We start from the raw sequence: 23,127 nt of genomic DNA, 5'->3' as shown, positions 1-23,127 counted from the left end.
GCAGCCCCAGGGGAGCCCTGCTGTCCTCAGACCTGGCCTCCTCCCTCCCTCCCTGGCCTGCCTGCAGGGGCCCTGCCTCTGCCCCTGCCTTTCGAGGCTTGTCCTGCCTGGTTCATCCACAGCCACCCCAGAATTGGAGCTCATCTTCCTCCCACGGGAAGTCTGTGCAGGTAGCAAAGGTCTGGGTCAGATGGATCTGGGTTCCAGTTTCAGTCCCAGCCTTGGTCCTCCTGCCCGCCCATGGGGAGAAGCCTGCCTGTCATTGAGGCCTGAGACTAGTGCGGGTCTCTGTAGGGCTCACAGCACGTTGAGGGGCACAAGACTCAGGCACCCATCCCCCCCATCCCCCACGGGGCACCCAGGGCCGGAGGGGTCTCCGTGTGGCCTCCCGAGCCCCACACATGCTCCACTACACACACCTGGGCCGCTCTCCTGCGCCCAGCCTCTGGGCTGAGCCACCAAAGCAGAGCCAGGCCCCGAGTCTCATTTCCAGTTTTTAATGTTTTTCTTGTAAAACCAAAAATAGAAAACTGGCAGGAGAATGGAAAACAAGTCCTGTACACTCTATACACACGAGGTCTGTGATGTAAAGACATCGGGGAGAAAAGGAAGACAGTCAGGGACCAGCACAGGTCGCGGACGCTGCCAGCACCTCTGAGCACCGGCGAGCGCTGGGCGCCGTGGACCGTGTGCAGAGAGCTTCGGTCCGGCTGCTCAGGCTGGTGCACGGAGGGTGGGGACGCACACCGGCGGGCAAGGCAGCATCTGAGGTGGAGGGTGGATGGGAGGGTGGACAGGGAGGGGGTGGGGTGGGGGGGGCAGGGCCTTCCTCAGGTGTCGGTGTAGATGGAGGGGATGTGACTAAGGCAGTGGTCAAAGGCCCCGTTGGGGAAGAAGCTGCAGTCCTCGGGGCCGCTGGACACGACGTCTTCAGGTGGCTGTGGCGGCAGCGCTGTGGGGCACGGGGCCTCGGCCAGAGCCTCGTAGCCTGTGTGGGCACAGGGTCTGGGCTGGAGAACTCGGGGGTGATGCCTTGTCATCTTCTCCCAGCTCCCAGACCCCACCCTCCTGCTAGAGTCCCTCATCTCAGAGTCCCCGCGGCAGGGCCTGATCTGAGCCCTCTGCCCTTCCAGGTAGGGGTGGGGGAGGCGCCCTAGGCCTTGTATTGCCAAAGGGCCCAGGGCAGCTGGGGAGATAGGCACAGGCTGGCTTGGGGATCTCTCCCCCAGTGCTGGGCTGTGGGGCAGATTGGGGGGGGGAAGGTATGGGGGGGTTATCATAGCTCTTGCCTGCAGGGGCTGGTCCCCTCCTGGCAGAAGGACCCCAGCCCACCCCATTGTTTCAGGTTCCTCCACCAGACACAGGAGCCCACAGAAGGGACCAGCACTCAATGGGCACCAACTATATGCTCGGTGAAGTCTTATCACTCAAGTGTCACAGCAGTCCTGGGAGATGAGACTCACTGTCCCAGTGCAGAGCTGAAGAGATGCCCACAGAGGGCAGTACACTTCCCCAGTTCAGGGGGAGAGGTCGGCTTTGGACCCAGGTTCATCTGGCGCCAAGCCAGCTGGCTCTTCCATTGGACATGCTGTCTCCCGGGGAGGCCCTCAACATGGGAGGGGTCTGGAGAGGTCGCCTTATCCAGTCTCTGCCTGCCCTAAGGACTCTGCGCCTGGGCTGTTGTCATGAACTTTTGTAGCCTAAGACAGGTGGGCCTGAGTCTTCCCATCTGTGAAATGGGTTCAGGCTGAACTATTCCTAAGGCCCCATGGTGCCACCTTGTTCAACCTTGCATGTCTATGCTCAGCTTGGCAGAGGAGATGTAGGCAGGGTCTGGAATAGGCGCTGGAAACTAGGCTGCCACTCAGCTGGCAGGGGGCATGGAAGCTGCCCCTCGACCACTCAGAACTCTAGGCCTGGCTGCTAACCAAGGAATCCCATCTTGGGCTGGTGGGGGGCTGGTGGAGGATGGGTCGGTGAGAGCTAGCAGAGCTGTGGTCAGCGGCCAGTGCCTAATCACATATCAATCCATATGCATGAGAACATGGCACACACACACCCTGTGACTGAGTACACGCTAGCCTACAGCATGTATGTGACGTGTCCATCCCCAGAGGTACTTATACCATATGTGAACACAGTCTGTGCATGCAGATGGGGTTATGGGATGGAGAACCACGTGTGTGTGCATGGATGGGGGTCACATGATGGGCACACAGGTCTGTGCACACAGATGACGATGAACATCAGCACAAGCATGATGTGAGCACATGTGTGCACACATGAGCACGTATCCTGCAAGCTCCTTACACACTCATGGGGCTCACACTGCCTAGAACCTACACATGTCGGCTCTATGTGCACGCGCACACACACACACACACACACACACACACACACACACACGGTTCCACAGGCACATGAAGAATAAGACATGCAGACAAGGGAGCATGCGTGTGAATAGAAAACATGGGTCCACGGCTTTGTGTCTGCTCTTCTGTGGCCTCGGTGCTTGTCCCTAGGACTTTATGCCTATACGCCCAGCTGCCCAAGGGGCCTCTGGGACAGGGCCTCAGGCTCCCCTCTGTCTTGGGATCCCCACATCCTGCCCAGGCCTTGTAGCTTCCAGCTGGACCTGGGCCGTGGGGCTGACCTGGGTGGGGCTTGGCTTGGAGAACTCAGGGTGGGCCCAGCCCCACCATCTGTGCCCCTGCTCTGACCAGGACTGGCCTGGCTGATCTGAGCCTGACTCTGCCTTGGGCTCCCACAGCCCTGCCCTGTCACTGGGCCTCTCCACCCCAGCCAAGGGCATTGCCTGGGGGAGGCCCAGGGCCCTGAAGGAACACGTGCAGCACAAGAGCAAGCACGACCTCCAGGCTCTGGCCCTTCCTAACCGTGTGGCCCCTCTGGGCCTGTTTCCTCATCGGTTACACGGATCAGTGTAGTCTCATTCCCAGCCAGATCCCCAGGGCCTACAACTGTGCCCCCGACACACAGTAGGTACACAGTAAATATTCAAAGGGAACATCGACTAGACTGAGCTCCAGTCTGGTTCTTCTGCGTCTTCAGAAACCTGCCAGAGTCCGGACACGAGCGAGCGTGTGAGGCTGTGGAGGAACTGACTTTGGGCCGGGCGAGGCCCATGTCCCCATTCTGTGGGTCCTGGGACCTCCCTGGGCTTCCATTTCCCCTCTGCAAAGCGGGATGACTCTGCCTCGGGGGGGGGGGGGGGGCTGTCCCACAGCGGCGGGACAATGGGCATCAGGGTTGGGCCCTGGTGGGCCTTCGGGGGAGGGAGCCATGCAGGTGGGGCTTACCTGTGGTAGGTAAAGGTGCACTGAGGCCGTGGTAGCCATTGGGCCGCAGGGGGTTGAAACCAGAGGCCTCCCCAGCCAGGGCGTCCCCACCGGCTGCTGGCTCAGCTACCCGATAGCAGTCGCCATAGGGAAAGCAGCTCTGGATGGAGTGGAAGCTGCCCTGGTACCCTGCAGAGGGAGCGGCAGGGCTGCAGTAACCAAGGAAACGCCCAGGCGGGAGGGCAATGGCTCTGCTACGCTGTGTAGCCAGCCCCCCCTCCCTCCCCGCAATGCTTCCTGAACAGGCATGATGGGTGTGACTGAGAGCAGGGAGCCCCAGGGTGCAGAGGTGCCAGCTCTGCCTGCGCCAGAGGGCGTGGGCGACAGGGCCTCATGGCTGCACTGGAGGGAGTTGTTGGTGGCTGATGAGAGTGCTCTGAGGGCAGGGGCTGTGGCCCTTCACCCTTCTCCTCTGAGATCCCTCCAGCAGCAGCTGTTCCCTGCCACTGCCATGCTGCTCCCCCTGCTGGGAGAGCCCTATCAATGAACAAGCTGCTTTTCACCCCTCAGCACAAACTTCCTCCAGGAAGTGCCCAAGTCTGGCGTGTTGAGTCCCTGTCTGGCTTCTCTGGTGAGGCCTCAGGGCCTGCTGTCACTCTGTCGCCCACCTGCCTCCCCCAGGTCGGGGTCCCATCCTCTTGGGCACCTAGCAGGAGTCCCTGTGGGCAGGAGAGGCTGCAGCCAGGGCTTACCTTGGGGGCTGGGCAGAGGCGGGGGTGGAGGGCTCTGGAAGGGCGGGTAGGGTGGCTTGCTGGGGAGCGCGGGGAAGGGCTGGCCCCCTGGAGAATGGCTCTGGGAGGACGGTGGCAGCGGCGGTGGCCCAAGCCCCTTCAGTGGGCTGACCATGGGTGAGAGGAGGCCGGGTCCCAACCTGGAGGAAACAGAGGCAGCTGTGAGCAGGGTGGGCTCAGGGGTGGGGGCCAGAGGCATGGCCACTGCTGCTTGCTTCCCTCCAGCAAGGGGGAGCTCACTAGCTGGCCTGCTCAACCTTGTGACAGTCTAGGTAGAAGAGGAGGATGTTATTTCTGACTGTGTTCAAACTGGAATTAAACTTTAGATCTTGTAAGCATTAGAGCCAAAGGAATCAGGAAAGGAGAGCTGCTGCCTGGTGTTAGGACTCACAGTAGGAGCCCGACCTCTGGAGTCGACAGAGCCGTGTTTAAAGCCTCGTCTGCTCTCACTGGCCACGTGACCTTGGGCAAGAGACCAATGTCTCTGAGCCGGGGTTGCCCGCAGGGACGCTGTGTCCCCTGCAGGACAGACTGCCGCTCTGACCAGGGCTGATGCCAGCCTCCCTGCTGCATCCCGACACTGGCTGTGCGTGCCGCTCCGGCGCCTGGAGCGTGAGTCCGAGAACAGCCACAGCGAAAGCCTAGGCCAGTGGTCGGCAAGCTGCGGCCTGCGAGTCACATGCGGCTCTTTGGCCCCTTGAGTGTGGCTCTTTCCACGCCTTAGCAGTACCCTAATTAAGTTAATAACAATGTACCTACCTATATAGTTTAAGTTTAAAAAATTTGGCTCTCAAGAGAAATTTCAATCGTCGTACTGTTGATATTTGGCTCTGTTGACTAATGAGTTTGCCGACCACTGGCCTAGGCCGTTCCTTAGCAGGAGGCCACCCCATGGCACGGACAGTCCACTCACTGAGCCTCCGCCTCCCCCTCGTGTCCTCACAGATCAGAACCCAAGGTCCAGAGAGGTTGCCTGGTGAGTCTGGCCACACAGCACTGACGTAGTTACGGTGAAAATAACACGGATAAAGCAGTGCAGGCAAAGCAGCAGGACGACGGCAGGCACACTGTCAGCCACTCGGTGAGTCATCATCGTCAAGACGAGGGAAGGAAAACCAGCAGGTGGCCTTCATTCCCCTGCCCGCCGCCTTTAGGGCCTCGTGTCCGTCCCTGGCATCTCTCCTGGATCATGTGCTGCCTGGCCCACCCTCCAGGCACGGGGTGTTAGAGGGACAGATGAGTACCTCTGGGAAGCAGGACCATCATGAAACAGGGAAGGGGTTTGGGGAGAGGCCATGGCTCTGTGTCTGCAGCTCTGCCGGGTCCTAGCTGCTCCCTTCAGTGGGGGCATCCAGCCATCACTGTGCCCCCCTGACCCACCCTGGCCATCCCCACTCCAGTGTCTGGGCCCACCACTGCGGGTGCTCTGAGGGCAGCAGCAGGGCGGCCTCCACATGCGCCGGGTCCCCAGCCCAGCACCTGGCACCCTGCAGGGACACTTCAGCCTCCTCCTGTTAATGAACTGGACCCTCATCAAGGCCCCATGAAGTGACTGTCACCATCGTCTGCGTGAATATTGTTAGGCCTGTCTCACAGGGCCGGCGGGGGGCCGGGTCTCCCACTCTGCTCCATAAACTGTGAGGGTGTGCGCCAGCTGTGCGCCCCTCACTGGTTCTCCAGGCTGAGACGGGGCCGAGGTGTGGCCAGCAGGGTGGGGCCCGTCTGCCTGATGCCCACCCCAGCCTGGTACCCACACTCCAGCTCTCCCCTGATTTCCCACTGGCCCCCTCCTGGGGGAGGGCCAGGCCCCGTCCTCTGTCCCCGGCGCTCAGCCCTGGGCCTGGCACGCAGCAAACAGCTGACAAACACAGACGCGTTTCTGAATTGCTCAGCCACAAAACCCAGAGATGAACGGCACTGCAGAATTACGGAGAGCCAGATCCGAAGGGCAACAAACATGCATTCCCAAAGTTTGTGTTTCCTGCCTCACACCTGCCGCAAACCCACATTTGCCACCTTCACAGCCAGTGAAATTAAACAGAACACGGCTCTCTCCGCAGCAGACGCAATGACTGCGGTTACGCGGCTCCACCTGAACCCTTTAAAAGGAAACAGATCATCTGGAGCTCCTCTCCTGAGTCATGCAGATGACTCCTAAATCAAATATTTTCGCTCCAATTGGAACCTATAAAAATTAATATAAAACCTCACTGGCCTGGCAGACGCAGGGCTTCATACCTCGTACGGGGCCGGGGTAAAATACCACCCTATTCGGCGTCCTCCCTGAGCCAGAATAAATAAATTTGGTCATGAAGTCAGGCCCTCTCAGCATATTTCCGAGTGAATCAGATAATTCTGTCAGGCCCTTTAAACGTCCCAGCGAACCCCAGGGAGCCGCGAGCGGCCTTCCCTGTTGACTTTGGCAGGAAGGGGAGGCTGCAGGCCTGCCCCCACCTCCTCTCGGGGCTGGAAAAAGAAACCCATTCAAGCCGGGCTGGGCCTGGTGTCAGCCTGAGGGCCCCTCTCCCGCAGCCGGAGGAGCCTGGGCGCCGGGCGGCTGGGTGACTGGAGCCCGGGCTCCCGCAGGCACGGGTGGGCGAGCGAGCCGGGGGTCCGTCTCGGGCTTGTCATCACTCTGCCTCCATTGCAGGAATTCCTGACGGGCACTTACGCGGGCGGGCGGCAAGCAGGTGACGAATGAGGCAGAGCAGAGCGCACGTGCCCAGGGATGAACGGCACTGCAGAATTAAGGAGAGCCTCTGGTTTATTTTGCTTTGGCTGGAGATGCTTGGGGCTGGCTGGTGGGTGAGCAGGTGGCCTGCGTCGGGGGTGGGGCTGGTGTCCTGGACGCTGTGCAGGGTGACACGGTGTCAGCACATGCAGGGGTCTCGCCCTTCCCCCAGGAGGGACCGAAGGCTCCCTTTACAGAGAAGAGCTCAGGCTCCGGCAGGGCTTGCTTTTCTGGGTGCCCCTCAGGCCCTGTCAGGCTGCCTCCCTGTGGCTGTCCTTGCCCTCGCCACCACAGTCTGCCCTGGCTCCATGTGCGGCACCTCTGCCCCTTGGGGGCTCCTCCGATGCCCCCCCCCTTCTTTCCACCAGCCAGAGTTTCCCTAAATCCTGCTTCTTCGAGGTCACTGATGCCTCCCGGCGCTTCTTCCTCCCACCCACAGCCCCGCTCAGGCTGCCATCACCCACCCCCGATGCTGCTCCGGCACCCAGGCTCACGCTGCAGGCCTCGCTTCTCATCCCCAGACCTGACCACTCACTGCTCAGCACCCATCAGTGTCCCACCACCCCCTGGCCTCTCTCCCGAGCCTGTCAGCCCACGAAGATCCGTGTCCCAGGACACACCAGGCTCTCACCACGCGTGGCCTTCGCTCTGGCTGCTCCTTCCCCCAACTTCTCCGCTCAGCCAGCTCCTACGTAACCTGGAGGCCCGGCTGAGCATCACCTCCAGGAAGCCTTCCGGCCAGCCTCCCCCACCGCACTGGGCTCTCCTCTGGGCCTTCCCCTCCTTCCCTCAAGCACATGCTGTGTGGCCAATCTCTGCAGGCCTGTCCTGACCCCTCCTCACGGAGCTTCCCCAGGGCTGGGGCCGGTGGCGCAGGCCTGCCCCCACCAGGGGCTTATGTGGACTTAGAATAAAAGGGTGAGTCAGTAGCAGGAGGAGCCCTGGTGATAAAGCCAGGTCAGCCCAGGCACAAGTCGGCCAAGACTGCGGCTGTGGGGAGCAAGGACGGGGTGGAGGAAGGCTCTGGAGCGGGCCCTGGGGGACAGTTTGATCAGTTCCTGCTGGAGGTAAGCGAAAGTGGCCGGGAGGCAGGAGGCAGGGCAAGGAAAGCAGATTTTGGCAGCATTGGAGGCCAGCAATTAGCACATTCACCATTTCCAGCCAATTAAGTGGCCACAGGGGAACCACACTGACTGCAGGAAGAGGCCGCCCCTCCCTGCAGTGACCCTGCCGTGAGGGCTCCTGGGCAGCCTGGCAGGACCTGCAACGGGTCCCAGCTGCACCGTCCAGAGTGGGGCGAGGCCCAGTGGGCATCTTGGAGTGGGCGGTGGGCAGTCTGCTCGCCAAGTGCACAGTGTGAGCCAGAGGGAAACTGAGTGAGGCTCCCAAGGAGGCCGGGGTGTGGGCATGGCAGCCGGAGGCAGGACACCCCACGGGAGAGGAGGGTGTGCACAGGGCGAGGCCTCAACAAGCCCAGGTGCCATTCCACCGACCTGGGAGGGCTCCTGTGAGACGCCAGGGAGATCGTGCCCGGACCGAGTGTGACGTAGTACATAGTGAGAGCTGCCTAAGCGTTGGCTATTTCCTCTCAGTAACAACCACGTGGTGTGAGGGACGCCTGCCCTCGCCTGCAGGTGCCGCTGGCCACCTCGGAGGAGGGCGGGCTTGCAGTACATACCCATCCCTGGTGCTCTCAGCCGTGGGCAGGGGGGACAGGTGGTGGGAACTGGTGGTGGCTTCCAGTGGGTGGTGCCTGGAAGGGACATCGTGCGTGGGGGGCAGAAGGCCTGGTGCGAGCCCATCATGGGGGGTGATGGAGCCAGGATACACGCCTGCAGGGAAGCAAACAAATACCGCTGGGCTTCGGCCGCTCCCTCGAGACGGCTGTGGACGACCAGGAGCTGTGCGCCTGCTTATGGAGAGAGAAAGACAAGAAGGGAACCAGCAAGGTTGTGGCCGTAGGTTAGGGGCCCAAACAAGGAGAGGATGGGTCCACTCTGCTTTGCTCATGCCCCGGCTTCTTGAAGGGCTGTGCGCGGAGCTGAGGCCTACCCTGGAGCAAGGCCTGACGAGGGCTGTCAGAGGCCTGGGCGGCCCGCCCACGCCCGTGTGTGTGTGTGTGTGTGTGTGTGTGTGTGTGTGTGTGTGTCTACTGGGACAGGAGGACAGTGTGGAGCGGCTGCCTCCAACCTCCGGGCTATTCTGGGAGAGAAGGCGCTTGCACTGTGTATCTGCAGCCCCAGCAGCAGAACAGGGCTCCTGGACTGGAGAGAAGCAGACTAGCTCAGGGCGTGGCCATACCTTCTACGGGCCAAGCTGCTATGAGGCAATGGACTACCTTTGAGGAAGTGAACTACCCATCATCCCGGAAATGTGGGAGCAGAACCCGATGTCCAGTGTGAGGCGTCCAAAGAGAGGACGCTGTGCTAGCTCACGGCAGGCTGGCCTGGGGGCCACGGATGGGTGAGCAGGCTGGATACTGCTCACCAGCTCTCCCAGGTGATAGCAAAAGGAAGTCCATTTAAAGCCAGGGGCAGGCAATGCCTGGCTGCAGCTCAGGTTCTGGCGGGGATGCCTCCGGTCCAGGCTGCACTGTGGGCTGGCTGCGGCCCAGCTCCGAATGGGTTCCTGAGGGCCCTCTGCCTCTTGGCCCCGGTCCTTACCTTACCCCTGCCCGTCTGAGGGACCGCTGCTCCCGTGGCAGCGATGCCATCCACCCACCCACGGGCTCCCTAGCCCACACCTCCTTCCCCAGCTCGGCCAGGCAGGCCCTGGAGGGGATTCAGCGGATGGAGCTGGCTTGGCCCTGCTCTGCTCACCACTCTTGCTGCCATCTTGAACTAATTTGGGGGCCCGAAAGCTTGGAAGGCCTAGAATCCTGATAAATCCTGCACCCTCTCCGTCAGCCATGGTGACCTCATGCTTCTCACGTCCTCACTGCCCGGGTCTGCTAAAGGGCCTGCCAGAGAAGCCGCCAAGGTTTCCCGCGAAGCCTGCAGTCCTTCCTGATGAGGGACAAGCTCGAAGGAGCTTCCAATAGTCGGACAATGGAAATTCAATGTCCCCCTCCCCAGCGCCTCCCTCGCCTTCACCCCCCTTCGGGACTCTTCCATCCTAGCACTGCTTGACACAACCCCTGCTTTCCCCAGCCTCTGCCGGCCTTGTCCAGGTCCCTGGTGGCCCCACCTCCTGAGGACGAGCTCATGAATGAGGCATGTTGAACATGGGAACAGACAGTGGGTGGGAATGAGGGGATCACCACCTTGTGATGGGCAGGGAGAGTGGGGACGCCATGGGGCCTGCCAGCCCTCTCCCCAAAACGCACCACTTTAGGCTGTAAATCAGCGTCATCAATCATCAGCCGTGAGTGCTTAACCTCTGGCCCTAACATCTGTTCCCAACTGTGCTTCAGGCATCTGCCAGGCACCCACAGCAGAACCCAGGGCAGGAGCTTAAGAGACCAGGACTCCTGGGTTTGCCTGGCTGGTCTGGTCCCTCCCTCCCTGCTGCCTGAGAAGCTGCTCGAGGTCAGGGACCAGCAGGGGGCCTGGCACACACTAGGTGCTCAGTTTGGCAAGGTGTGGCGAAGTGGCAGACTGTTTGGTTAAGGGCACAGCCTGCAACCAGATGGCCTGCGTCCCAGCCTCTGCCATCTACTGGTGGTGGGACCTCAGCAAAAAGTGGCTCGGCCTCACAGGAGCTGTTTCCTCACCCGGAGAGGAAAGCGCATGGTGACGGGCAGGGAGAGTGGGATGCCAGGGCTTGCCAGGCCTCTCCCCAAACGCACTTCAGGCTGTAAGAAGCATGTGCTCGTTGAGGTTGATGTAGGTTAACACTTGCGTGTGTGGTATCTGGAACAGCTCCTGCAGAGACTCAGCAAATGCTGGCTGTGGCATTACTCTGAGATGGTAAGTAAATAGTTTCTCATTCGCCGTGAGCCACAATGATAATAATGATGATGATAAAACGGTCAGTCCCGTTGGGTTTGTAAAAGCGATCACATGTGTCATCACAGCAGGTCTGGTGGGGGGACCTGAAGCCCCAGGCAGGGAAGGCACACTCACTTGGCGTCAGCCGGGCCTGGGCAGCTGCTGCCACCCAGTGCTGCTCCTCCGTGGTGCCCCTCAGTGACCTCGTTCTCGGCTGCATCATGGGCCCACTGGGGACTGAACGAGAGGACGTCTGCAAAGTGACTGGAGCAGCCAAGTGCTCGAGAGACGGTCACTGCTGGCCCTGGGCTGGCCTCCGGGAGCAGCAGCTTCCCCTCTGGGCCTGCTAAGGTCTCCGATGGCCTGAGTGCTCCAGGGTGAAAACGATGGGGCTGCAGGAAGCTCCCGCTCCTCAGCCACAGCCCTCTTTCCTGCTGAGCCTCGGAATCCTCTCAATACTGAGCTTCCCGCAGTCATCGCCCTCTGTAGGGAGCTGCACTGGAGGTGTAAGCCTTCATCCCTGGGCTGGGTCACCCCCTACTGTCCCTTCTTGTCCTGCTGTTTTAGCAACCCTGACCCTGTGAGAAGCATCCCTGGGCAGGGGGAGGAGGGAGGGAGCCACCCTGAGCTGTCCCCGCCCTGTGGGCTGCCTGCACACACACCAAGTGCTCTGATGGTTTGAAATCTGCTGCTACTTCAATGCTGAGAGGAAAGAATAAAAAATTGGAAAATAAAAAATGTTTAAAACGGTTGGAATAATTCAAGAAATCCCAGAGGGTGGGAAGAGCTTGCCGCTCTGATCCTGTGGTTTCTTGTGGGGAGCGGAGGGGAGAGCGCACCGTTGTCAGCTGGAAGCCACAGGCCACACTGCCCTGTCTGGGCTGGAGCCCCTGTCCACCGAGACCTGCCCATGGCTGGGGGCCGTGGGGAGGGACACGCAGGCTGCCTCGGGGACGGGAGGCTCTGAGTCTGGCTGGAGGAGCCTTTAGGGGCCCAGGGGTTTGGGGGCATCTTTGGGCAGAGTTTAGAGTGAGCCGGGTGATTCCGGCCACGTCACCCACCTCGCACAGCCCTGGTTCTCTCCTCCGGGCACAGAGTCCCGCTGGGGAGTGCATGGGGCCGGACTGAGGGGGGTCCTAAAGGAAGGGCAGGGGCTGCCTGGGTGGAGAGGAGGCTGGCGAAGCGTGTACGGGGCTCGGAGGAAAGAGGGAGCGCAGGGTGTTCCGGGAAACTGCGCCCAGCGTGCCAAGGGTGGGTCAGGAGGCGCCAGGAGCGCCTAGGCCGTGAGGCCTCTGGGGAGGGCTGAGGGGAGCCTGGCTTCATCCCTGGGCAATGGGAGTCACAGGTGAGTGTGAAGGAGGGTCTCCCTCAGTCATGCCAATATCGCCCCCGGGGGCCCACAGAGCACCCTGTCCTCCTGCGGGGCTGGTGGCAGTGAAGGCCTGCAGGCTGTCAGCCTGGCCCTGCCTCCCAGCACGCATACCTGGGAGCAGCTCCTGGCCCAAGGCTCGGCCACCCTTCCCATCGCTGGCAGCCAGCTGTGTGGACGCGTGGAGCTGCTGCAGGGCCAGACACTCGGTCAGGACGTCGGCCTCAGTATCAGGGCCCGCGTGCAGCTGGGGAGCAAGCACAGGGAGAGAGGGTGTTGGCACGAGACAGCTGGCCCCCAGCCACCTCGCTTTAGGGGACAGGGCAGGAAGGATGGTGGCCCCAGGGCAAGACCCTTCACCTCACTGTGCCTCAGTTTCCTCATTTGTAAAATGGAGCTAATTGTGTCCCTCGGAAGGTTGTGTTAGTTCAGGCGTGAGAAGCAGATGCTACGACGAGGTTGACCAGGCAAGGATTTTAATGGGGAATGTTTACGTGAGAGCTGGGCAGGCTGGGAGAGATCAGACCACCTTACAAGTCTGACCCCAAGGGCAGGAAGGGAAAGGAGGCTGGTGGGAGCTTCCTAGACGGGTCATGGGAAGGGGTCTTGCCTCAGCACCAACATTAGATGGGTGTCCACAGTGCAGCTGGGGCCTCCCATGGGCACGTTCCCGTAGCTGCCACAGCGTGAAGGGATGGAGTGGGAGTGAAATAGAGGACATAGAGCGTTTCCCTCCTGCCTATCCCACCCCCACCATCTTTCTTTTTTCTTAGCATAGATGCAGCGGAAATAGTCCAGGGCGAGGGACAGAGGACTGGGTTCAAACCCTCCTCCATCTCCTCTTCTTCCCTGTGTGACATTGGGCAAATGCCTCTCTGGCTCTCCCCTCCCCTGCCTGTAGCAACAATAATCCCCTCACCCCGGCTGCTGTGAGGAACAGCAAATGATGGTGCAAGCACACCTGCTGCATGTGCTGTGTGAAGGGCTCGCTGGGTCCCACAGTGGGCACTCGACCCATATATGGCCCTGAGGTCATTGCCTCAGAGCAAGGCTGGGCTGGCACATCTTTGGCCAACAACCCTCAGCTGTCCCTTAAAGACAGACTAGAGCCTGGCACCTCTCCAGATGGGGCCAGGTGGGGAGGGGCGGGGCTGACTGGGGCCCTAGGGACACTGGGTGAGGCGTGGGCGTGCACCTGGATGGGAAGGACCCCTTCTCCCAGGGAAATCCCAAGGCCCGAATCTGAGAACCCTGAAGACTGACGTGTCCAAATCCTCATTTTACCAGGGACAAACCCGACCCAAAGAAAGCGAGAGCCGTGCCTCCTGCCGCCCTGTGGCTGAGAGTCAGCCCCGAGGGTTTTCCCACCCTCTCAGCCAGAAGGGCCAGCACCCAGGTTTGGGGAAGGCATGCCCAGCCTCCCAATGGGCTCTCAGCTCCTTGACCCAGCAGCTGTTTTCCATGTAAATTAAGTTTCTGGCAAAAGAGGGCCCAAGCATGCCTTTCAGACCGCAATGTCGATCGGATTAGGAGCAGCAGGAGAGGAGAATTAAGGGAGAAAAGCATTTCTAATTCTCTCTGAAACGCAGCGGGGCTGCCAAGGAGCTGTCATAATACAAGGGTCGCCTTACCCAGAAAGATACATCATCCCCGATGGCTCTAATGGATGCTTATTGTTGGGAGGTTTGCAGCTCGAGGCTCCAGGTCCCTGGGGCTCGGTGTGAGCCAAGCATGGGGCCTGGGAAAACCAGGGCAGGATTCGGGTCCTTGGGCACCAGGCCGCCGGGGACAGACAACCCTGGCATGGAGCCTGGGCTAGTCCTTGTCCCCACTCAGGCCCCTCCCATGAGAGGGGTCGAGAGAGCTCAGGCCCTGCAGATGCTGGGTCTGGCATGGGACCCTGGCTCTGTCATTCCCATGCTGCACAACCTGGGCAGATTTGTGAACTCTCTGAGCCTCAGTTTCTACATCTCTAAAATGGGAAAAATAGTGCCCACTTCCTAGGCCTAAATGAGACACAGTCTGAGAAGCACCAGACACGGGGCTGAGTTTAAGTCGCCCTCCATTCCTGGGGATGTGATGTTTTTACCCCCGAGCTGAAGGCGCCTGCTTTGACCATGTCCCTCTGCTCTCCCACTTCCTGGCCCCGCTGCCTGCAGGATGAAGACCAGTCTCAAGCCCGCTGTCTCCCCACGACTGTCTTTCCCACGGCTTGCTCCACCCAGCACCCACTCTCGGCACCCACAGCCCATGACTAAAGTGTCTGCTTTCTCCAGCCTCCAGCCCTGTCTCTGCTTTATCCACGGCCGTACCCATTGCTCTGAGAACAGCGCTTGGAAGACAGGGGTGCTCCATAAATCCCTGAGCAAATGAATGGGCTCTTCCTGCTCTGTCACACCGACACCCCGGATTGGGCCCTGATGTTTCTCTTTGCCCCATACCCTCCTGCCTCTCAGGTGTGGCCATCCCATGCCCCCGTGGTCCTACACAGTGTGGGTGGAACCCAGCCAGTCGGTTCTGCCCCAAGTCGCAGCCCTGTCCCTTCCGCTGTACTGAGGTCTGTCACCCACCAGGTCCCCATTAAAGATGGGGACCATGGTTTTCCATTTTTGCATCTTCGAGCCCTACACAGTGCCTGACGTCAAACGTTTAATAGATGAGCCACAGTGAGTGGGCAGAGGGATGAGAGAGGAGTTGGGCAGTCTGGCTGGCTGGCGGGGGTTGAGGAGGGGTGTGAGGCAGATGGTGGACGATGGACAGCAGCATCCTTGGTGAGTGGAAGGGCAAATGCACACAAGGAGTGTGGGCTCCTGGCGTGAGGCTGGACATGGGGCCGGGAGGCCAGCGGGGGTGTCTGCAGAGCTGGGCCTGGAACAGAGGCCGTCTTACCTTCTTACGCACCTGCTGCTCTTTGGCCGAATGGGCCTTCACATGCTTGCGGAGGGAGCTGGGGTCCGTGTAGCGCTTGGAGCAGCCAGGAATCTGACAGGCATATGGCTTCTGCAACATCAGAGAGCAGAGGTGGGTGAGTGAGGTCCTGCTGTGTGACCTGCGGTGGGGAGGATGCCTGGCGAGGGGCAGGCTGCAAGCTCATGCCGTCCCTCCCTCCATGTCCCTGGCCCGAAGGGGTCTGACTGAGCCAGACCTGCTCAGGGTTGTGGGGAAGGTGCCTGGCCTGGTAGTGAAGGAGGGGGTCTGTGTCTCAAAGCCACCCTCACGCTGGGACCTCAGGTCAGGTGCCTCTCCTCTCTGAGTCTCACTTTCCTCCTCTGCAGAAGGGGCCCATGGAGGGTTCTCCCTGCTCTACCCTGGCTCGGAGGAAGAATACCCTTCACAGCCCAGAGCTGCAGAGAGGCAGCAAGTGCACATGGAGTGAAGTGTGGTGGTTGCCTTGGAGAAGAGGAGGAAGAGGATGAGGAGGAGGAGCAGGGGGAGGGGGAGAGGGGAACAGAGAGGGACAGCATGGGGCAAGGGGCATGGTCATGGGGTCAGGCTGGGGTATGGCAGGACCCCTGGCTAGGAGCAGCTGACCACCCCTGGCAACGGCGCCAGAGTCCCCAGACTGCTCTCTGGTCCTTCCCTGACAATCATGGGAGGCCAGGAGGGAAGTGGGTCTCCGACACAGACCTGGGGCGGCTGAGCATCTGTGCCCTTACCCTCGGGGCTCCATCGCTCTCCTTGAACAAATCCATGCCCACTGCCTCCCTTTGTTCAAAGAGCTGGCCATGCTCTTCCAAACCCTCCATGACCCCCCTGGTGCCCTTGGACACAGCCCATCGCTGGCCAACAAAGACCCTTTGTCACTTGGGCCCTGCTTAAGTCTTCACTCCTCCTCCTGCCGCTGCCTCTGGCTCTCATCACCTCCCCTCCGAGCCCACCTCGACTCTCCTACCTCCACCTCTCGAGCTTCCCACGGAAGCACCGTCCACCTGCGCTGCTGGGCTTGTCCAGCCTCCTTCTCAGGGAGGGTCCCTGGTTCCTCTCAGGCCCTAGGACTGACCCAGGGCCAGGTTCTGTGGGCATCACTGGATTCTGGGCTCTCCCAAGGGGCTTCCACAGCACCCTGCTTGGGGACTCCAGAGGCTACTGGGCTCGAACTCCCCCAGGCTTCCCTTTTTAACACATCCAGTGGCTCTGATTTCTCAGGGCCCTCTGGCCTCCAGTGGTGGTAGAGGGTCAGGAGAATGTTTGCAAGAGGTGGATTAAGTATCAGGGATTGCTGTGCCCGCCAAACCACAAGGTAACCCGGCCCTCTGGACCCTGGTGAGGTTGGTCGGCCTCAGACCCACCTCGTGGGGAGAGGAAAGCAGAAAGAGACAACCATACCTTGGTGCTGCCACGGAGAGTTGCCAGTTAAAGAAACGGAGGAGAGCAAAAAGAGAGACAGGGCAGTGAGCGGCTTGCCTTGCTGCAAGGAAGGTATGGGGCGGGTGGGAGACAGTCCTCCTCAGGCCTGCCCCCCCACCAGCCTCACAGAGACGCAGGCATACATGCACATGCAGACAGACACAGGGCCCCACTCCACAGGCCTGACCCCCACCCCGACATGTGCACAGACACACACACACAGCCCCTCTCTCACGGGCCTCAGCCCATCCCGAGCCTCTCTCCCGCTCTCTGCTCTGCCCGGCTCTCGGCCCTGTCCCTTGGGGATGCTGATACAAATCCACACGCTTTTGTCAAAAAGCAAACAAACAGAGCTCCGCGTGCAGCACACTTGCCGGAAAGGGCACCAGGCCCATCTCTGCGTTTGTTTTTCCAGGGCCTGACGTGTGCAGAACATTCCTCTGGCCCAGCTCCCCCAGGCGCCCTCAGGAAACCCTGCGCGTGCCCCCGCAGCAGCCAAGTCCCAGGCCTGGAGCCCCTGCTGAGGCCCAAAGCCTGGGTCCTCATGCGGGCTCTCGGGGTCCAGCTGTGAGGAGGAGCCCCGCAGCTCACAGGCCTCTGTCTGAGCTCCACAGTGCTCCGGTGCGAGCGCCCCTCCCTGCAGGCCGTGTGAGCACCTGCTGTCCCTGCTCGCCCAGGCTCACACCCACCCTGGAGAAGCCTCTCCACTTTGCAGATGAGGAAACCGAGGCTGAGGCTTTGCTGCCTCTCGATCCGCCGCCCTGAACGGTCCAGAGAAGTGGGCAAAGGAGGTGATCAGCCCCATCTTGCTGATGGGGAAACTGAGGCCAGAGTAGGACAGTGGCTTATTTAGGGGGTCTGTGCAGTCAAGAACTGAACCTTCTCTGGGCCCCTGGGACACAGCCGTGTTTGGCCCGCATTCTGTCAGGACGTCATAGGGCAGGAAAGGAGGGACTCATATTTGCAGTGCGGACGGTGCATCAGGCTAAACACTGCCTGTCACTGCCGTCGACTCCCATCTCTCTCTGGCAAGGTTGGTGTTTGAGGACACAGCCCAGAGAGGAGAGGCGGCATTCCTTGGACCCCTGGGGGCAGGTGGAGGGCCAGGGTTAGGACGCAGGCTGGTCCTCTCCAGGCTGTCCCACCACTTTCCTGCCCACGGAGAGAATCCATGCTCTCTGGTGACAGAGGGGAGGTGGGGACAGGACCGGGTTTCCTCTGGAGAGAAGACCCAGACTCCACGGGGCTGACCCTCTGGGTGCTGGGGAACAGCCTCGCCCCGTGGAGCTGCTCGCGATGTTGCCGTGGGGATGGGCGCAGGCAGGGGCAGGTTGGCGGCTGTACCTCCAGGGCTTCCCCAGGACCTTCTGGGGCAATGAAGGCTGAGATAACGGCTCCTTCGGGGCCTGACCTGACCTAGCCCCGAGCTGTTCACACGCCTAGTGTGGGCCAGAGGCCTGTTGCTTCAGGGCTGGGTCCAGGAAATGCAGTGCAGAGGGAGGGAGGAAGGGGGTACGTCAGGGTGGGTGACCCCAGAGGCCTGGAGGGACTGCCAGGCCTGGGAGAAGGGGTGTAGAGGCCTGGTGCTACTGGGACTGCCTGTGGCCTCTGGGAGATGTAACCAGGGGTCTGGGCTGGGCCCCAAGGGCAAGGGCTAGGCATACAAGAAGGCAATGACAGCAGGGTGGTTGCTAGCACCCCTCCTCCCTGCATGTCCCCAACACAGCCTGTGTCAGTGCAGCCTGAGAGGGAGGTGGTGGGGGTCGGGTTCAGGTTGAGGACAGGGCTCTTCCTACCCTCGTCCTGTCTGCTCAGCTCCACAAGGCACCCCTGCTTCCCCAACAAGGGCCCTGGGCTTGGAGTAAGAGAGGCCGGGCCGCACCCAGCTCTGCCACTTGGCCGCTGAGCGGCGGTCCATGCCTTCATCTCCCGGAGTCTCTGTTTCTTTGCAAAATGGGGATAATGGAGCCCACCTTGTGGGGGAAGGTTTGTGTGATTTGGGGGCTGAGGGGAGATGTGTAGGACACGCTGCCTGGGCTCACCTGGACCCAAACATGACCCTGCTATTTTCTGCCACCCCCCATCTTTTTGGGGTCCTGGTTTTCCCAGCAATAGAAGAAAGGGCTTGGACCAAAAGGCCCCCTACCCGCCCGCCCCCACTCTGCCCCTGCCGTTTCATGGCCTCCAGCTTAGCCTGGAGGGGCCGGCTGCCCTTGGGCCTGTTTCCTCATCTGCATGCCTGTGCCCCTGGACAGGCTGAGGTGGACGGCCACTCAGGTCTCCCGGCCCCCCACCTGCAGAGTTCCCCAAACATGTGCACGAAGAGCAGGGACACAGGCAGGGGGCCCTGACGTGGACTCTGGCTGCAGACCCGCCTTCTGCGGCCTGCAGGGCTGGGGTCCTCCCAGGCCCTGTGAGACTATATGAGGCCCACCCCGAGTTAGCTCTGCCGCGTTCCAGCTGAGCAGGCACTGCAGCTCCCAGAGTCCCGCTTCCCTCACCTGGGAAACGGGGTAGAGACCCCTGAGTGGCCTTCAGTGCGATCACGGGAGGCCTTAGGGCTGTGCGTGCCGAGCGCTGTGCGCACAGAGCACACCCTCGGACGGCCCCGTGAGAAGCTGCAGGTCACCTCACTGTCTGGCACAAACAAGGGAAAGGAGGTGACGGACAGGCACCTCGGCCAGGTCACTATTTCAGGGGCCGGAGTCTTGGGCCCTGCTCACCCCAACTCCTCACCCACTAGGCTCAGGGGTGAGGAACAGCCTGTCTCCACAGAGGGAGTGGGGTGGGAAGAGCAGGGAGGGCCTGCTCTGGGGGTCGCTGATCACTCAGGCCTGGCGACAGGATGTAGGATGGCGAGCCCACCTCTCCCTCGGGAGGTGCAAGGACGCGGGTGCCCCGGCAGAACCCACAGTGGTTCTCACCCGAGGGAGACTGTATTACTATCTCCTCCCCGGGACACTTGGCAATGTCCAGAGAGACCTCGGGTTGTCACAGTGGGAGATGGGAGGTCACTGGTGGACAGAGGCCAGGGACCCAGTGCACCCTCTAATGACAGGATTCCCTCTCTCCCCAAAGAGTCCTCTTGCCTGAAATGTCAGTCGGGCTCCAGGATGAAAGTGGGGTTTCTGCAGGCCCCGGCTCCTGCCTGCATTAGACAAGTGTGGGAGTGTGCACATCCCCCCATTTTCCCTTTCCGCCTCCCTCGGGCCTACCGTGTCGAGGTGGGTGCGCTGGTGCTTGGCGCGGTCGCTGGAGTTGCTGAAGGCCTTCTGACAGCCCGGGTGCTGGCACAGGTATGGCTTCTCGCCTGTGTGGCTCCGCAGGTGGATCTTGAGGTTCTCCAGCCGTGAGAAGGCCTTGCTGCAGCCTTCAAACTGTGGGAGAGGCTGGTGAGGGGCGCTCTGCAGCCCTGGAGGGCCCCCCACCCAACCTGGACATGCCCCCAGCATCCTCTGCCTCCCCACTCCTCACACCCCATCCGTCCTGCCCGAGGTCTCCAGGCCCCCGGTTAGCTCCCCATGACGTGCTCAGGGCCCAGACTCTATCTGGGAAGCCCTGGTAGGTCCAGAGAAAGAGCAGCCTGACTTAGACATGGCCTCTGGGCTGCAGAAGACAGTGGTCTTTCCGTCTGTGGGTCCGGAAGGATCCCTGCCCCAGTGGCACCTGGGAAGGATGGCTGCTGCCACAGGCCAGCCCGGACGGCCGAATGGCAGGGGCACCTTGGAGCGCATACGGCCCCCGGTCTGACAGCCCTGGGCCTCCCTGTGCCTCGTTTCCTTGTCTGCAAACGTGAGACTGTGGCCACCACTCAGGGCGATTCGAGAGCCCAGGGGCAGGGCCCTGGCTGTCAGGGGCTCTGTCCACCGGAGCGCAGCACCAGCACTGACCACTGTCAGAACAGTGGCCACATTGCACACTCGGTGTCCTTGATTAATCGTCTGGCCGTTTAGCCATCCAATGCCCCCCACATCCCAGGCCCCATGCTGGGCAGTGGGCGTGCAGTGGGTGCAGCACCGACACCCGAGGCGCTGGTCAGAGAGGGGGTGGGGTGGACTGAGAGCAACAAACACAGCACCCCTGTGGCCCCAGGCTGCCCTGGTCCACAGCTGCTGCCCAGGCCTGACTCTCCCTGGAACCCCCTAACTCCTAACCACCCCTCCCTCCTCTCCACCCTGCCGTGCGTTCTGCTTAAAGCCCTTTGGGCCTGGCATTCACATCCCCTTCCTGCCCCTCCTGGCTCCCACCCACACACGGGAAAGAACAGGACCCACCAGGCAATTTCAAGCCTTTGTTTGTGCAAGTCCCTCAGCAAGGACTGTCCTCTCTGGTAACAATCCATCAATGCCCCCAGCCTTCAGAGGAGCTGAATGCACCTGGCAGAGGCGGTCTACCGGTTCCTGCTCCCTCCCTCCTGCTTTCCCCACCGCCTGCTGTGTCCCCAGAGCTGCTGAGAGCGAGGGGAGAGGGGAGAGCAACACCCCAACACCGACCCGCACCTGCTCGCCTGGTGCTGGGTGTTTGACAACCATGAAGTGTGGGGTCTCAGCACCCCACTCGGGGACGAGGCCTCCTGTGCTGGCCACAGGGCTGGGACAAGGCCAAGAGGACACAGACCCCTCGGATGACAATGCCCAGGGGGCTCTGCTAGCAGCTGCCTTCCCAGGGCAGGGCAGGGGGAGGGACCCTCGGGGAGGAGACGACCAGAGGAGGCCAGTTCCCTCTCTGGAGCCATGGGTTTCCCTCCCTAGGCCAGGGCTGGGCTGCCTGCCAGATCAGGACCCCCGTACCCCACGCCTCTGGGCCGGGCAGCCGTGTCCCCAGGGCCAGTGCTCCCACAAAGGTCCACTCAGGCTTCTCTGCCTGTGTCCACGCTCGGAAGACGTGGCTTCCCCCTTTTCTGAGCTGGCCACTGGGCTCCTTTTTGCCCCCATCTCCCAGCTTTAAAGCCCATTTCTCAGCCCTGAGAGGTCCGTGTCCCCATCTAGGCAGTACAGCACCCTTGGTCACTTCCCACACAGGCTGGGGGAGGCGGAGGCAGAGAGAGCCCAGACCTGCGTCCCCTCCCCAGGAGGGCAGAGCCCGGGGAGGCACCACCCTCAGAGCAGCACACAGCGGCCACAGCTGTCCCAGAGGCGGAGGCGGCAGCAGCACAGAGCGGCTCCCACCGCCTGGGGACGGAGAGGCGGCAGAGTGGGGGGCGGTATGTGCTGGGCGAGACAGGCCGTCAGTCACCCCAACACTCTGCGTTCGCTCCATTCAATGCCGGCTGAGCCCTGAGCAATGCCCAGGACACCACGGAAGAGGAGGCGACCAAGAGGAAGGCCGAGGGGAGGCAGGCCACGGGGCACGCAGGGCGGGTAGGGCAGAGTCTCCGTGGCGGCCCCTCTGTGGCTGGGTGTAGGGTACATGTGAGAGTGTGGGGTGGGCGCTAGTGGGTGAGGGCCCTACAGGAGATCAGAGGCCAGAGAGTGGGGGCTCCGACAGCAGGACTCCACCCTGGGGACAGGGACCACGAAAGCGCCTTGAGAAGGGAGGACACAGGTCAGACATGCACTTGAGGAAGACCGCCCCCAACACACACACACACACACACACACACACACACACACACTGGCAACTGGTGACCGGGGCTGGGAGAGGGGACGGGGGACGGGGGACTGGGGGGAGAGGCAGGTGTGGCGTCATAGATAACGGTCGCTGGGGCTGGACCCGAGGCAGAGGTGGCAAGGTGGGGCCGAAGCTGGGGCGGAAGCCAGGCCAGAAGTGCCCCGGAGGTGAGGACAGGACCCAGAGACAACGGCCAGCCTGGGCAAGCTCCCTTCACACCTCGCCCTCGAAGCCCGGCCACACGTGCGGGTCGAGCTCTCTGGGGGCTGGTCCAAGGCAAGCCGCCCACAGCTGGGTTTTAGAGGCTGTTCCGCCTCCTACTTCCAGATGTGCCTTTTCCATGTATCAAAACCACAAGGAAACGCTTTTTGGGGGAGTAAACAGGCCACAAGCTGCCCCCTTGCTCTGCCCCAATGGCCTTGTGCCAAGTTCATCCCAATGTGAGGTGGGGGCCTCAGCTCATCCCTTTATTCCTCTCTGGCCCGAGCCGGGAGGGCAGGCATCTGAAGCCGAAGGGTAATAACTTCTCATGTGCTGTGGGATTTCTCCGAGTTTGTCGGGGGGTGGGGTGGGGAGTGCACCTGACTCTGAAGATCGGTATGTCATCTCCTCCCCTCCAGGGTCTGTAAGCCTGCCTGGCCAGCCCTCTGTCCCAGCACGGTTGCTCCCAGACCAAGGCTGAGCCCCTTCTCAGACACCTTCCCTTCCAACTCACTGACAATTTAATTCATACATTTTTTCAAAAGCCCTGGGTCTGTGGCTTGTTCACAGTCGTCCGGCACCCCTCTCACCTGCATGCACCAGGTCCCGTGCTGTAGCCACAGGATCTACTGAACTGCCCTGAACAGCACGCCCAGGCCTGGTTGAGCTGTTCCCTTCCCTGGACCCTTTCCTTCCTCTCTCCACTTAGCAGACATCTACTCCCCCTGCTCAACCTTCCCAACCCGCCAGCCCTCCCTGGCCACACCCTGCACGCGTGGGTTAGGTTTCCCTGCACACTCACTTCCCTCCATGCCTCCAGGCCGAGGGCAGGACTGGCATCTCAGCCAGGAAG

At 61.4% G+C, this 23,127-nt stretch overlaps 1 protein-coding gene across 1 annotated transcript in view; it reads right to left on the bottom strand.

Annotated features, from left to right (window-relative positions):
- Nucleotides 1-485: 485 nt before the first annotated feature.
- The window catches only part of GLIS1 (GLIS family zinc finger 1), an 83,324-nt gene continuing 60,682 nt past the window's right edge, over nt 486-23,127 (bottom strand). Inside the window, exons 2-8 of the mRNA XM_081088363.1 lie at nt 19,679-19,840; nt 15,006-15,116; nt 12,231-12,363; nt 8,497-8,650; nt 4,049-4,227; nt 3,318-3,485; nt 486-988 (exon numbers count right to left, since the gene is read on the bottom strand). Of these exons, the coding sequence (XP_080944489.1) occupies nt 831-988; nt 3,318-3,485; nt 4,049-4,227; nt 8,497-8,650; nt 12,231-12,363; nt 15,006-15,116; nt 19,679-19,840 (1,065 nt within the window). The 3' untranslated portion in view covers nt 486-830. The remainder of the gene's footprint in view (nt 989-3,317; nt 3,486-4,048; nt 4,228-8,496; nt 8,651-12,230; nt 12,364-15,005; nt 15,117-19,678; nt 19,841-23,127) is intronic.

Source organism: Myotis nattereri (genome assembly GCF_964212035.1).
Source record: "Myotis nattereri genome assembly, chromosome: 3".
NCBI classification, from domain to species: Eukaryota; Metazoa; Chordata; class Mammalia; order Chiroptera; family Vespertilionidae; genus Myotis; species Myotis nattereri.
The sequence above is the reverse complement of the archived record's forward strand: the minus strand, read 5'-3'. Positions and strand labels throughout refer to the sequence as shown.